The 14,974-nt window shown below is 46.1% G+C and overlaps 1 protein-coding gene across 3 annotated transcripts in view; it reads left to right on the top strand.

Moving 5' to 3' along the window:
• The window catches only part of MDGA2 (MAM domain containing glycosylphosphatidylinositol anchor 2), a 1,075,710-nt gene that overhangs the window by 558,848 nt on the left and 501,888 nt on the right, over positions 1-14,974 (top strand). For all 3 annotated transcript variants that reach the window (XM_068254164.1, XM_068254163.1, XM_068254165.1), the window contains exon 3: positions 7,229-7,403. In XM_068254164.1, the coding sequence (XP_068110265.1) occupies positions 7,229-7,403 (175 nt within the window). The remainder of the gene's footprint in view (positions 1-7,228; positions 7,404-14,974) is intronic.

The raw sequence follows: 14,974 nt of genomic DNA, 5'->3' as shown, positions 1-14,974 counted from the left end.
CAGTCCCACCCCATTAAAGTACCCCACTTGTTCCACCCGCCTTTACATACATAACTTTTTTTTTCATTTGTATAATATTAAAAATATACGATGTCTGGCACTGGCATCCGTGGTTTGGGCAGGGGCAGCAAGGGCATCGGCAAGACAGGAGGTTGTGGCAGCAGCGCCACCACCACCACCATGCGCAGTTCTGCATCTGCACCAGTGGCTATTCCGCCATTAGCCACTGGCCGTGGACGCCTTGGCCGCCCAACAGCTGGGAGTCACGCTGCAGAGACACAGCAGCAGCGCGTGGCGCAGAGGTTCCTCCCACCGCCAGGTCGTAGCCGTCTTATTGAGGAGAAGGACGCAGATTCTGTGGTGGAACTAATGGTGGATGATCAGGCCACCATTAGCTGTGGAACCGAGTCCTCCACCCCCGCCCACCACTCCTGTTCGCAAGAGCAGCAGCAGCCGCCCAGCACTGCCTGGGGAGGAGGAGGAGGAGTGCAGTTCTCCATCCCCAGCGGGCAACACCAGCACCCTGTCACTCAGCACCTTCTTATCCCCAAGCACAGCGAGGGTATGGAGTGCTGTTGCGGCAGAATTGGAGGAGGAAGAAATGCTGATGGGCACTTTGGGGGATGATGCTTTGGACAGTCAGACAGTGGTGAGTGTCCATCAGCCCATGCATGCAGAAGGGGAGTTTGTGGGGTCATCCCAGCAGGGCATGTTTGTGGAGGGGGAGGATGATGATGACAGGGTGAAGGACAGAGACTGGGTGGCAGATCCTGGGGATGTCATCAGCTCTGAGGAGGAGGATGTGTCTGCGTGCCTTGCTAGAAGGATCAGCATCGCAGACATAGGCAGGATCAGAAGTGGGCGTGGTATGCAGGCCACACAGCGTGCTGATCCGGAGAGTTCTGCCAGTGCCACCAGCCGCACCAAGAAACCGCCCCGCCCCCAACCACCACAGGGAGACCAGCGGCAGCAGGGGGAAACTTCACCTCCCCAATTTGGAATTTTTTCACCCTGCCATATGTGGATTGCAAGTATGCCACCTGCAACCAGTGCCACCAGCAGCTCAGCAGAGGGAAGGAGCCCTCTGCGTACGGCACCACCTCTCTGGTGAACCATCTGGCAGGGAAACACTTTCATGAGCATGAGGAGTTCATGAAATTGAAGGAAGCTGGCAGTGGTAGACCCGCCTCCACTACGAAGCCGTCGGCAGCAGCCACCCGCCCTCCTCCACCTCCTCCAGCAGCACCAGCAGGAGTGCGTCAGAAACGCACTGCTCCTCCTCCCTCTGTAACTCCTGCCACCGACACTGAGGCCTGTTCTGGCAGCCAGTCCTCAGTGGCCTCCTCTGCTCCCTCCAGTGATTCCCGTGCCAGCAAAAGGCGTCGCCAGACCCTGCTCAGTGACACCTTCCAGGGGGTGGTCAGGGTTCTGCCTCCCAGCAGCCATGGTGTGCGTCAGCTGAACGGCTTGCTGGCACGGGCCATGTGCTCCCAACTCCTGCCTTATTCCCTTGTGCAGGAGGGGAGCGACATACGTGCGCTCCTGATGTGTGCAGCCCCCGATTGGCCAATCCCCAGCCGACATTTTTTTGCACGCACGGCCATCCCTGCACTTCACTGCTCTGTGATGGCCAATGTTGGTAGAGGGCTGGATCACGCGGTGGGTCAACGGATCCACGTCACCATGGACTCGTGGAGCAGCCGGTTTGGGACAGGCCACTATCTATCCTTCACTGCGCATTGGGTCAGCTTGGTGGAAGGGGGTGAGGAGGGGGGAGCAGCATCGGGCACTGTCAGAGAAGCAGCAGCAGCAACAACGCAGTGGGTGATGCCACCATGCAGGGTCATTGGAGTTGCAGCAGGTTCCTCTGATCCGCTTCCATCCTCCGGCACACCAGCCCAAACCCCCCGCCTCAGATGCAGCGTGAAGCCCCGCCACTGCCAAGCGCTGCTGGAATTGGTCAGCATGGGGAAGACCAAACTGACGGTGAACCATGTCCTGGCCAAACTCCGAGAGCAGGAGAGGAATTGGCTGACCCCCAGAGGCCTCAGAGTCGGAGAGATGGTGTCCGACAATGGGGCAAACCTGGTTGCTGCAATCAGCAGGGGAGACCTGACTCACATCCCCTGCCTGGCGCACGTCCTGAACCTGGTAGTCCAAAAGTTCCTGTGGACCTACCAGGGGATGGACCGACTCCTTGAGGCGGCAAGGAAGGTTGTGCGTCATTTCCGGCACTCAGCTGCAGCCGTAGCAAGCCTGGAAGAGGTGCAGCAGGAGCTGCACCTGCCACAGCACCAGCTCATGATCGATGTTCCAACTCGCTGGAACTCCACCCTGGTGATGTTGGAGCGTCTGGATGAACAGAGGCAGGCTGTCAGCCAGTACGTTGCATGAGCAACAGTTGCCGCCATCACTGCAACTGGGCGTGCCACCACCAACCTCCCGTCCATCATCTCCATGGAGGACTGGGGGCACATGCAGCAGGTGTGCTCAGTGCTGGCACCTTTCCTGCAGGCCACCAACATGGTAAGCAGGGACCATGCAATGGTGTGCGAGTGGGTCCCCTGGTGTGTGTGCTGGACAGGGTCCTGTATGCACTGCTGGAAGAGGGAGCGGCAGCCTTGGACCAGCAGGAGCTGCAGGCAGCTTCACAGCCACCTCTGAGGAGGAGGGCTTGGAGTTGGTGGAGGTCCCTGACCTTGCTGCTGATGAGGGGGAGCAGCAGAGCACAGCTGGAGTGGTGTGGGGGTGGAGAGAGGATGAGGTGGAGGAGGCAGAGGATGAGGAGGACAGCACTGTTGGCTCTGGGGCTGCCGATGATGTGCCAGCAGACGTGGCCAGACTCTTCCCAATGGCAGCGCACATGCTGAGGTGCCTGCGCAAGGACCCAAGGGTGATCCAGATGAAGCAGAGGGAGGACATCTGGATCTGCATGATGCTGGACCCACGTCTGAAGGGGAAGCTCAGCCAGTTCCTGCCTGCAGGAGGAGACTGTGCGCAACAAATGAGGGATTTGCAGCTGTCCCTTGTTGAGCACTTGGAGGAAGCCTTCCCTCAGCCATCCACCCCCACTGTCCAGCCAGCACAGAGGCAGCAGCAGGTGCCTGCATTCACCAGCAGCAAGCGCACGCGCACCACAGACCTGCTGTCTCTGACCAACGAGCTCTACATGAGTGTAGAGCTGCCAGGGACTAGAGAGGAGGTGCCTGCAGCAGCATCCTTCTCCAGTCACAGACAGCGCTTGACCCGCATGGTGGCTGACTACATGGGGTCCTTCAGTGGGCTTGACAGCATTGCCCCTGTTGATCCCATGGAGTATTGGGTCAAGCACCTGCAGATCTGGAGCGAGCTTGCGCAGTACGCCCTGGAAGTGCTCTCCTGCCCCCCTTCCAGCGTACTGTCAGAGCGTTGCTTCAGTGCAGCCGGTGGAGTTGTCACTGAGAAGCGATCTCGTCTGTCTCACAAGTCTGTGGACAGACTGACGTTTCTCAAAATGAACCAGGTTCGGATGGAAGGTGAATTCCTGGACCTGTTGTCGGCGAGAGGGGGACATGAAGTGACACACACACATTACACCTGCTGCTGCTGTATTTCTTCCTGCTGTCTGTGTCTCCACTGCCAGGGAACACATTAAAAGGTGCTGCTGCCCATGCGCCACCTATTTACGCTCAAAAATGGCTGCATTATTTTGAAAAAAAAATTAAATTATTTTAGAGGTGTCTGGGTTGAAAACTGTGCTGTCCCAATTGTGTATTGGACACAATGTGGGCTTCACGACCGCTGTCTGGAACCTCATGGTGTTCATTTACAGCCCTGGTACCACCGCTAGGAACCAGGGCCTATTATGTCTCGCTGCCTGCCCTCCTGCTGCCTGCTGCCAGTCTGCCACACACTCATTCTCCTCACGCTGCCTGCTGTTGTATTTCCTCCTGCTGTCTGTGTCTCCACTGCCAGGGAACACATTAAAAGGTGCTGCTGCCCATGCGCCACCAGCTAAGTCTCGCTGCCCGCCTGCCTGCTGCCACTGCCACACACTCATCCTCCTCATGCTGCCTGCTGTTGTATTTCCTCCTGCTGTCTGTGTCTCCACTGCCAGGGAACACATTAAAAGGTGCTGCTGCCCATGCGCCACCGGCTATGTCTCGCTGCCTGCCTGCTGCCACACACTCATCCTCCTCATGCTGCCTGCTTTTGTATTTCCTCCTACTGTCTGTGTCTCCACTGCCAGGGAACACATTACAAGGTGCTGCTGCCCATGCCCATAACTATGGTGTTATTAAAATAAAGTATTTCCACAATTGAAGTAAAAAAAAATATTACAAAAGAAAGGAAAATGAAGAAGAAGGAGAAGGAGAAGAAGACGACTTCCAACCATTTTGGACACACCTTCTCATGCAAACACTTTTAATTTACTTTTTTTGATACCTTTTTTATAACTACTACATCACCACATAATCACTTGATGTTTTTCTTCATAAAAAAGGTGGTTTCATGCATCATTGTTGACCTCCAATACAAGTTTTAAAAGCTATTTAAGGCCAGCTCGAATATTTTACTCGAATACAGACTCGGATAGTGACGTCGGATATCCGAGTTCGAATCGGATATTCGATTAACTCGAATAACGAACTTCAAATGAATTCGGATAGTTTACTATCCGAATTCGACCAAACTCGAATAGGATAATGAGGTATCCGATCAACACTGAGCAGCAGCACAGTGTCAATCAACTGGTACATATGCAAGTAACACAGCATGTATTGCAATTTTCATTATGTACACAATGCACTTGATGCTTCTATAACATGTTACTCTACTTGCATGAAGCAAACCTGAAGTGAAAATAAACTTGTAATAACTTGTAATATAATGAACAATATGTGTAGTACAGCTAAGAAAAAGAACATTAGTAGCAAAGAAAATAATCTCATATTGTTTTTTCCAGCATAGAAAGAGTTAAAAAAAAAACTTGAGGTGTTATCTTTGCAAAAGAGCTTCTTTGAGCTGTTTGGCCCACTGGGTTGAATACAGTACTGGTTCTGGAGCAAAGAAACAGTGAAAGGCAGCTTGAGATAAGGTTTTACTGCAGGAGAGTTCAAAGGGTCATTATTCCTGCTTTGTTTTATAGCGTAAAGGGCAGAGTGTGCTTTTAGAACTGCAACTGTGACAGAATGATGCAATGTTATTAAAAAAAAAACTATGTAACTGAAAATAAAAATGACTATTTTCGTTGCTACTATCATTCTATTCCTTATCCGTACTACACATACAATTCATTATATCATAAGGTGTTTTTTTTTTTTTTTGGCTTCAGGTTTGCTTTATTGTGCATTATACTAGTACTAAAGCACACATTGGGGCTGATTCACAAAGGTTACATATTTTTCACCTTAACTGTAAGGAGTGCTAATGCAGGAGATAAACACATAAAGATAGATAATTCATGAGATAAATAGATAAGGAGAGCTAAACCATAACTTTTGTCAAATAAGGAAAGCTAAACCATGACTTCAGTCAAATAAGGAGAGCTAAACCACGACTTACGTCAAAAAAGGGGAGCTAAACCACGACTTAAGTCAAATAAGGAGAGCTAAACCATGACTTATGTCAAATAAGGAGGGCTAAACCATGAGTTATGTCAAATAAGGAGAGCTAAACCATGAGTTATGTCAATTAAGGAGAGCTAAATCATGAGTTATGTCAAATAAGGAGAGCTAAACCATGAGTTATGTCAATTAAGGAGAGCTAAACCATGAGTTATGTCAAATAATGAGAGCTAAACCACGACTTATGTGAAATAAGGAGAACTAAACCAATGCTTATTTCAAATAGGGAGAGCTAAACCATGACTTATGTCAAATAAGGAGAGCTAAACCAATGTTTATGTCAAATAGGGAAAGCTAAACCATGAGTTATGTCAAATAAGGAGAGCTAAACCATGAGTTATGTCAAATAAGGAGAGCTAAACCATGAGTTAAGTCATTTAAGGAGAGATAAATTGTAAGTTAATAAATAAAGTGAGATAATTTAACAGAAAAGCTTTGTGAATCAGGTCCACTATCTACATACCTTACTTATGGCAATTTTACCTGAGTTTAGTAAATCAAACTCCATGCCTACTTCCCTTTAATTTCAGTCTACCTAGTGGCTGCTCAGTTGATCTTATGATCCATCTATACAGCAGTCCGCTTCCTCTCTTACTGCAGACTATACTGTTCAGTTTACTTTAAATAGCTTATTTTCATTTTACAGTAGTCAGCACAGGCTGTATTCGGAGTGGACTGCTGTGCTTTTTTTCTTCAGTGTTAGTTTCCATTGTGTGTTTTTAGCCACGGATATACAACTTGCACCCAGCCGTGACTTTCCACTCCTGGTTTTCTACTGACATAAATTGTAGCTTTGCCTCACATCGGGTTCCCCCTTATAAGCAATAAAAAGATGACAAGAGGTAAAGTATCTCTGCTAGTCATTTAAAGGGAACCAGAGATGAACGTTTCACACAAAATAAACATATCAGTTGATAGCTTGTAAAGAATAAATGCTCTACCTGATAATTTTGCCGCTCTGGTGTGCCTTTTTTAGTGTTTTTTATCCATTATTGCTCCAGGAAAAATCAAATATGGCCACCGGCTCATATCTCTTCTCCTTCCGGGTTATGAGTTGTTCTGGATGTGCTGTCTAGGCTATATGAGACTATGCTGCTATCTAGGCTAAATGCAGCCTTTCATCTATGTGCTTTCATTTTGGTATGATGTACAGCTGCCTGTAGAAAGTGTCTCTCATAGGAATGAAACTGCAGTCATCATCAGTATCTAGTGCACACAGAGCACACAGGGATCATATTGCAGCCACAGAGCTTCTCTCTCAGCAGCAGCAGCCCCTCCCAGTCATCACAGCTCTCAGTATGCAAAGCAGGAAATCTAAGCCAGGAGGGGGAAGGCTTGGGCTTGAAAAGACTCCACAGAAGAGTGACTCAGCTATAATGATTCCAGGTCAAACCTCGACTGAATAGTCGGTGGATTCTTATCACAGTTGCTAATAGATTAAGCAGATAACAATTAAACTAAAAGCAGTGTAGGTGTTTACTGTCATGTTCCCACTGATAAATGTAATAAAATACATGAGGGTGCTTCGTCTCTGGTTCTCTTTAAACAGGTCTGGGAACAGCTAGGAACTGCATCTCATTACTAAATGGCCGCACTAACACTATTTTCTGATGCTTGCTCAGATCAGGTGGACCAAAACAGCAGGAAGCGCGTCAGATCGATTCCAAGACTCCAGCGTTTTCAACGAGACCCTTCGGATTACAAATATCCAGAGACACCAAGGAGGCCGATATTACTGCAAAGCAGAAAATGGACTTGGTTCTCCTGCAATAAAGTCTATACGAGTGGATGTATACTGTGAGTAAACAACATTTATTTGGCGACAAATGATTATTTTACTGTGAAATACAATTTAGAGAATAATATGTTTATCATTTGTAGTCTCTTAACATAGTTTTTTTTTAGGTAAAAATAACATAATTCTGATAAATATTACATACTTGCTATGTGCACTCAGTAGTTGGAGCAGGGGTGTAATTAGGGCGGAGCAGCCGTTGCTACTGTGGGGGGGGGGGGGGCAGAGGTGTGGGAGGGCCCCAACTACTAAACTTCCTTTTCTCTGATACTACAAAGCACTGGTTCACATGACAGTCAGGGGCCCGGAATCTGCCACACTAAACCACCATGCGATACCTAGAAGGAGATGCAGGTGAGCCCTGGAACTCTCACCACCAGGGGAATCACCCACACTACCTCTATACTGAATGCTGATTGCAAAACACTGGAAAAGCAAATGCACACTCCCATCTAGCAAAATTCCTACATTTATCTGATCAGCAGACGCCTCTGATACTCCATATCAGAATTTTTTGTGGCTAGTCTACACGTGTTACGGGTGTGAAGATCCTGATAGCCATTCATATTTTAAGATCCTTGTAAGATGGACCTTCAGGCCACCAGGGTTACTAAGAAGAGACAAAAGGGTTGAGAACATTAAGGAGCCCATCAAAGTTTTGCTGGGTGGTCCCATGATTTGTAGTTACACTCCTGAGGTGAAGCACTGAACAATATGGACTGAAAACCCTCCATATCGTTTTAAACCCCTGTAATACAGTACGTGCAGGTAACATAGTAAGTAGTTGCATCTATGCAATTTTATGCACTTTGGCACCATATACTTTGTGTGGAGCTGTCAGTTTACCTGCCTTCAGCTGAACTGTTTGCAACTTACTACAGTTTCCTGTGTATCAATACACTCATCTGCTGCAAAACTGTTATTTTTGGGGGGATAACACTGCCAAATGATGTGTATTTTTTGTGTAAACACTGCCAGATTATGTGTATTAGGGTGGGGGCACTGCCAGATGTGTATTTTAGAGGGGAAACTTTGGCAAATTATTTGTGTTTTTGTGTGTGAATGATGTTAATGATGTATCGTTTTGGAAGCTAATGCCTCCAAATGATGACTATTTTTGGTGGTTAATGCTGCCAAATGATGTGTAATTTTGGGGGTAAATGCTGCCAAATCATGTGTATTTTGATAATTAATGTTGCCAGATTATATGTATTTTTAAGAGTTACTATTCCCAGTTGGGGGGGAGGGGTAAACACTGCTAAATTATGTATGTTTTTTATGGGAAATACTGCCAAATGATCTGTGTTTTTGGGAGACAAGCAAATCCACTTGACATATCAGGTCTTTTGATCTACACCTTTTATCCAACTATTGGTACCATGAGAACTCAATTTATCATACTTGTCCCTCCACCATGTAGTCTGAAAAAAAATTGGCCCTCCATTTCCATGAAGTTGGACAAAACTGGTCTAGATCAGGGCTTCCCAACCCTGTCCTCAAGTACCACCAACTGTGCATCATTTCCACAGAGGTAGATATTGCGACACGTAATTACCTCACCTGTGAATGTTTTTGGGTTCCTGTAAAACAAGCACTGTTGGTGGTACTTCAGGACAGGGTTGGGAAACCTGGCAGAGCACCTGGCATTTCCTGTGCTTATTAAAATGCAATATATATATATGTATATTTTTGAGATAACCCATCTCCCCCTTTTTCTATTTTATTTGTTTTAACTCCTCCGGGGCACCTCTTTAACAGTCCTGGGCAACTCTTACCCCTTTGTGTTTTAAATGTGAAAGTGCAGTATCACAAATAGCACTTACCATTTACACTAAACAATATGTGTACTTTCAGTATTTTACACATTCAATTTTGGGTTTAGTGGGGCTTTATATTTTTATACTAAACAGAAGGGTACCTGTTTTCAGTGCCATTAAGCTGGACAGGGTTAGTTCCAATTTAAGTAAGACTATGAATGCTTGAACAAATTCTGAATTTGTTGTAGACTTCATAATGAGCCTTAGTATGTGACTTTTAAATAAGGCTTCAGCAGGTTCTTGGAACAGCATCTGGAACTATGTCAAGCTGCAGGGTGCACTGGAGTATGTGGTGAACTTTCATTTGGTGGCACATGTCACAATGCCTTTTTTTCCTTAAGCTTCCTTTGAACCATCTCCATCTGTGGGCCATGAGCAGTTGATAGATAAAAGAGTTCACACAGGCTTGTGGGAACTGGAGAATGATCACAAGAGACAAGTTTGTGCTGTGCATTGTGCCTAACAATCCAATCTAATGAGTGTGTCACGCGTAGTTCAAAAACAAGGAGACTTCAGCTTCTCCAATCTTTCATCACCCCAAGTGTGTCACGATCACAATCACATTAATGTTGTTATCCTGTAGTAAAGAAAAGGATATGTGTCGGCGGGAGAGAGTTTCCCATAATCCCATTGGTTGGACTCTTTTATGCCTATAATGGTGCAGTGTCATTATTGAAAAAAACAAGTGTAAAATCTTCTATTCCAAGAGAGAAAACAACAAATGTGTAGAACTCTACAATAGAATAATACACAGAGAACCTTTAAGTGACATCTCAGTTTTTATGTATTTATTGTTTTCCACAGTTTGATATTTACCATAATACCTACTAAACATAGGGGGGGGGGGGGGGAGAGATAAACTTTGTAGTTGTTAAACCAATTATATAAAGAAAGCTGCTATTTTATTGCCATATAAATGTCAGGTTTTCTGTGGACTACGGATGCTGGGGAGGGTGGGGAAATGTCCTTTCTTTACATGTTCTGTTCTTCTTGAAGGAAATCTGAGCTAAAGGGAGGAAGATTATGCTGGGTACATACGATTCAGTTTCCCGTCCAATCGACTGGTAATCTGATGGGAATTAGTATTGTGTGTACATGTCCAAATTGCTCCCGATGGATTACAATCAAATTTCCAATGATAATATTGCAAAGCTGATCAGGTTATTGAATGGGAGCAGATTGGACTTGTCTGAAATAATCTTCCGATTCCTGTGAATCGGACTGGAAATTGCGAAGGACTTGATTCACTAAGCTCAGCTTGGTTTAACCTCCCTGGCGGTAAGCCCGTGCTGAGCACGGGCTATGCCGCCGGGAGGCACCGCTCAGGCCCCTCTGGGCCGATTTGCACAATTTTTTTTTGCTACATGCAGCTAGCACTTTGCTAGCTGCGTGTAGCATCCGATCGCCGCCGCTACCCGCCGATCTGCCGCTATCCGTCGCGCCGCCCCCCCCCCCCCAGACCCCGTGCGCTCCCTGGCCAATCAGTGCCAGGCAGCGCCGTGGGGTGGATCGGAGTCCCCTGAGTAGCGGGCGGGATGACGTCACCGACGTCGTCGTGACGTCATCCCGCCCATCGCCATGGCGACGGGTGAATCCCTCCAGGACATCCCGTTTATTGAACGGGATCTCCTGATCTCCGATCGCCGGCGGCGATCGGAGGGGCTGGGGGGATGCCGCTGAGCAGCGGCTATCATGTAGCGAGACTTTGTCTTTGAAAAAAAAAACGTTTTTTAAAAACACTACTTTGCGGCCCCCTGGCGGATTTTTTTTAAACCGCCAGGAGGGTTAAGCAGCACAAGTTAAAAAAATCCCCAGAGCTAATAGCAGGAGTGCTGAGTAGCATGCACTGCTAACTTACACACACTCCCCATAAAGTACAAGCCGCTCCTATAAGCCCACCCTCAAACCCTGTCAGATCCTGTGGAGTTGAAGGATGTGATCCCTGCACTTTGATTGGCCCAATAGGCTGCCTGTCACTTGATGGGGCTGAGGGTGGATTTATAGGAGCGGCCCGTACTTTACAAGGAGTGCACGAAAGTTAGCATTGCACGCTACTCAGCACTCCTGCTGACAGCGTGCTTTGGTGCACTGGGGAGTTTTTTTAACTTGCACTGCTCAAACTAAGATGCGCTGCTTTAGCAGCACTGCTTAGTGAATCAAGCCCATTGTGTGTATTTACTTACCTCGGGCTCCTTCCAGCTTCTAGCAGTCTATCTAGTCCCTTGCTGTAGTTTCGCTGAACTACAGTGTGCCACTGATCCTTGAACACAGCTGTGGTCACGGGCAATCAAGAGAGGCACGCAAACGCACATGCACAGAAGCCTGCAACCACAGCTGTGGTATGCTATCTTTTGGAGGGTTTAGCTTTGCCTTAGATGGACCAGATAGACTACTAAGGGCTGTAAGAAGCCCTAGGTAAGTCAATCTAATCTCCCCCCCCCCCCCCCTTTAGCTTGCATTTCCTTTAAAGGGTCACTATCAAAAAGTTAATTGTAAATTTATAATGGGATTGCTGTATTTCTATATGCATGACTGCATCTTTTTTTCAGTCAGAGACAATGAAGCCGGTGGTTTTGGTGCCCAGTGCTCAGCGCTGAGCGCCAAAATGAAGTGCCGTTCTAGTACTAATGCTGTAGTGCGCGGGGCACATAATGGTAATGCGCCCTGCGGATTTTGTGTCCACTCAAGTGGGAACGGAGCCTTACAGTTTTATTAGTCTCCTCCTTTTTATCCTGAGAATAACTGTTCTTGATCAACTAACAGTTGTTCATTAATCTCCTTGGCGGTAACCCTGAGCTACGGTCGCGGCGGAAAACCACAGCTCAGATCGGTAACCCTGACCTACACTGATATTATATAGGAGAGAACAGAGGCGCCAAAGGGATAAAAGGAGTTTTAAAGGAGCTTAAAAGCCAAAAATTTTATAATTAGAGGAGGCAGTGGTGGACTTACCTCCTCCAAGCAGACACAACACGACTGTACATTCCGTCTATTTATTAACAAACTCACAGAGGTGCCGAGTGTTGTTTGTTTTGCTAGATCCTGTAACTCCTTTTACTATTGCCTGAGGAAGCGGGCGCTGACCCGTGAAACGCATTGCTTTGTTTTATCTGGAGTTCGTTAATAAATATACTGAATGTACAGTCGTGTTGTGTCTGCTTGGGGGAGGTAAGTCCACCACTGCCTCCTCTAATTACCAAATTTTTGGCTTTTAAGCTCCTTTAAAACCCCTTTTATCCTTTTGGTGCCTCTGTTCTCTCCTATATAATATTGTATCCACCCTGGGTGGAAGGTTGCGACCCTTTTCTACTATCTACAGAGAGCGACTTCTTATTCCTGAGTGGGGTCAGGATAATCTCCCTACCTGCCTTTACAGTGGTTGCCTATTGGTGACCCATGCTTGTGAGTATAACAACTATTACTCTTTGTCATTATCCCCTTTGTCAATATATACTACACTATTGGGGCTCTTGGTGTTCCTCTGTTTATCTCGTTTGCTGACCTACACTGAGGGTAGCCGCCGGGAGGTCTATGCAGAGCAATGCGCAGCGGGCATTTCAACTCACCTCCTGGGGGAATCCTGACGTCGCCCGCCATTCTTCTTCCGCTCCTCCGAGACTCTGCTTTCCCCTGGTGAGATCTCGCAATCTCACTTTAGGTTTACAGAGCCGCCCGGAGGATGGAGGGAAAACAGCAGCGCTGGGTACCAGGGAGGTGAGTAAGTGCTGGGGCTGCTGCACACTCTCTGCTGGTATGATTTTTTTCACGATTTTAGGGTCTAAAAGCACATGAAGAAAAGAAGGAATCATACCGCCAGAAAGGTTAATCCTGGCATCAGTGTCACATGGCCAGAGATGTCACATGGCCACTTACCCAATGAAAGCAGCTACAGGAAGTCGGGGCGGGAATAATGTATGACTCAGGAGGATGATTAGGTCTCACTCCATACAAATAAAAAAAAGGTGAATTCAGTCCAGTGCATAGAAAAAGTACATTAAAGCCAACCGTAGAACAATTAAAATAAAGCAACAGGTATAATGTTTTCACAGGTTTGATTTTCTTCACAAGATTTGAACGCTGGCTTACTTTAAGTCTATTCATAGCTGCTACTTATCTATCTACACCAAACAGGTTGGCTGCTCTACAAAAGGCATGAGCTATGATATCGCTGTAGAATTACAGCAGTTTTTCCCCCAGTAGTTTTAATGAGGAAACACTAATTTGAATAAAACCGAACGTGTGAGACACTTCTGTTTCCTGCTCTATTTTAAATAATTTTGACTATTCGCCTTGGGAAGAAAAAGATACAATCCCTAATAATGAGACAGTGGAAGCAACTGCACATGTACATCTGATAATGAAGTCATCCTGGACATCTGCCGCTTCAGAAGAAAGGCAGACAGAGAGGAGCTTCAAAATCAAGCTGAAAACTCCAGTATATATTTCTGTCTATATCGTCATATTCAAAGATCAACTCAGTCTATGTAAAATAAGCCTCCAAGACTTAGAGAATTGTTTACAGAGCTAATCTAGGCAAGGCTGGATCCTGTGGAATAATATAAATGAGGTGAAAGATAGGAATTGGCAGACAAGTGAAACCTTACAAAAGCAATCTTTTGCTTGGCATTCTGGCTTTGAAGCCCTGGCCTATTATTCCTTTACTTTTCAAGCCGGGGTGCTTGTCACTCGTTAACTGCAGCAATGTCACTCCTAAGGACCAACCAAGGAGATTCTTTTTCTTTTTAGGAAGGGAAAATTGAAGGTCTGTGTGTTAACTGGCAGGATGACAGATAGCTCTGCTTATATGCGAAATAAACAAGATGTTCATTAGGGGTTATAGGCGTACCCCCAATAGGTGCACTCTTGGCCATATTTAAAGCTCAATATTGTGAATGAAATTGTATTTAATCTTTCCACTTTGTTTGTTATCTGTAATAATAATAACAATTATTATTATTATTATTATTATTATTCACAAATCTTACCATTGTGATGTTTTTATATACACATGATTCTGAAAATAATAATAATAATTCTAACAATAATAATGTTGTATTATTATTATTATTATTATTATTATTAACTTATAAAGTGCAAACATATTCCGTGTTTCTGTACAAAGTAAGAAAAACAAACATGGGGTACATAATGATACAGCCAATCATATACATCAAATATGGACACTGGTACAAAATACAGAATTTGTATTATTATTTATTGGATTAATATAGCGCCAACATATTACGCAGCGCTGTACAATGCATAGGATTACAGATCATGATAGCTGGGTGACCGATAGCACAATACAGGTAATAAGCAATAGATACACAACACAATACAGGTAGTAATACAATGTCGGATCATACACTATAGTGGTAGTGCCAATAATACACGTTCACATATTCTGGGTAGAGTGTACAATCAAGTATGATACACAAGGAGAAAGGGCAGTGCCAAAGGCTTACAATCTAGAAGGAGGGGGTGGTGACATGACTGGAGGGGGGGGGGGGGGGAGGCATCAAGAAGTCCTCGGCAGAGAAAGTTAGGGCAGCATCTAGGTGGGTTAGGCCTCCTTGAAGAGGTGAGTTTGGAGGGCTATTTTGAAGGTGTTGAAGGAAGGGGCAAACCTGATGGGCAGTGGGAGAGAGTTCCACATGATGGGGGAGCTCTAGTGAAGTCCTGTAATTGGGCATAGGAGTGCGAGATGCGCATGGGATGGTTAGAAGGAGGTTGTTGGAGGAGCGAAGTGGGCGGCC

This window comes from Hyperolius riggenbachi, chromosome 9 (genome assembly GCF_040937935.1).
Source record: "Hyperolius riggenbachi isolate aHypRig1 chromosome 9, aHypRig1.pri, whole genome shotgun sequence".
Lineage (NCBI taxonomy): Eukaryota > Metazoa > Chordata > Amphibia > Anura > Hyperoliidae > Hyperolius > Hyperolius riggenbachi.
The sequence above is the reverse complement of the archived record's forward strand: the minus strand, read 5'-3'. Positions and strand labels throughout refer to the sequence as shown.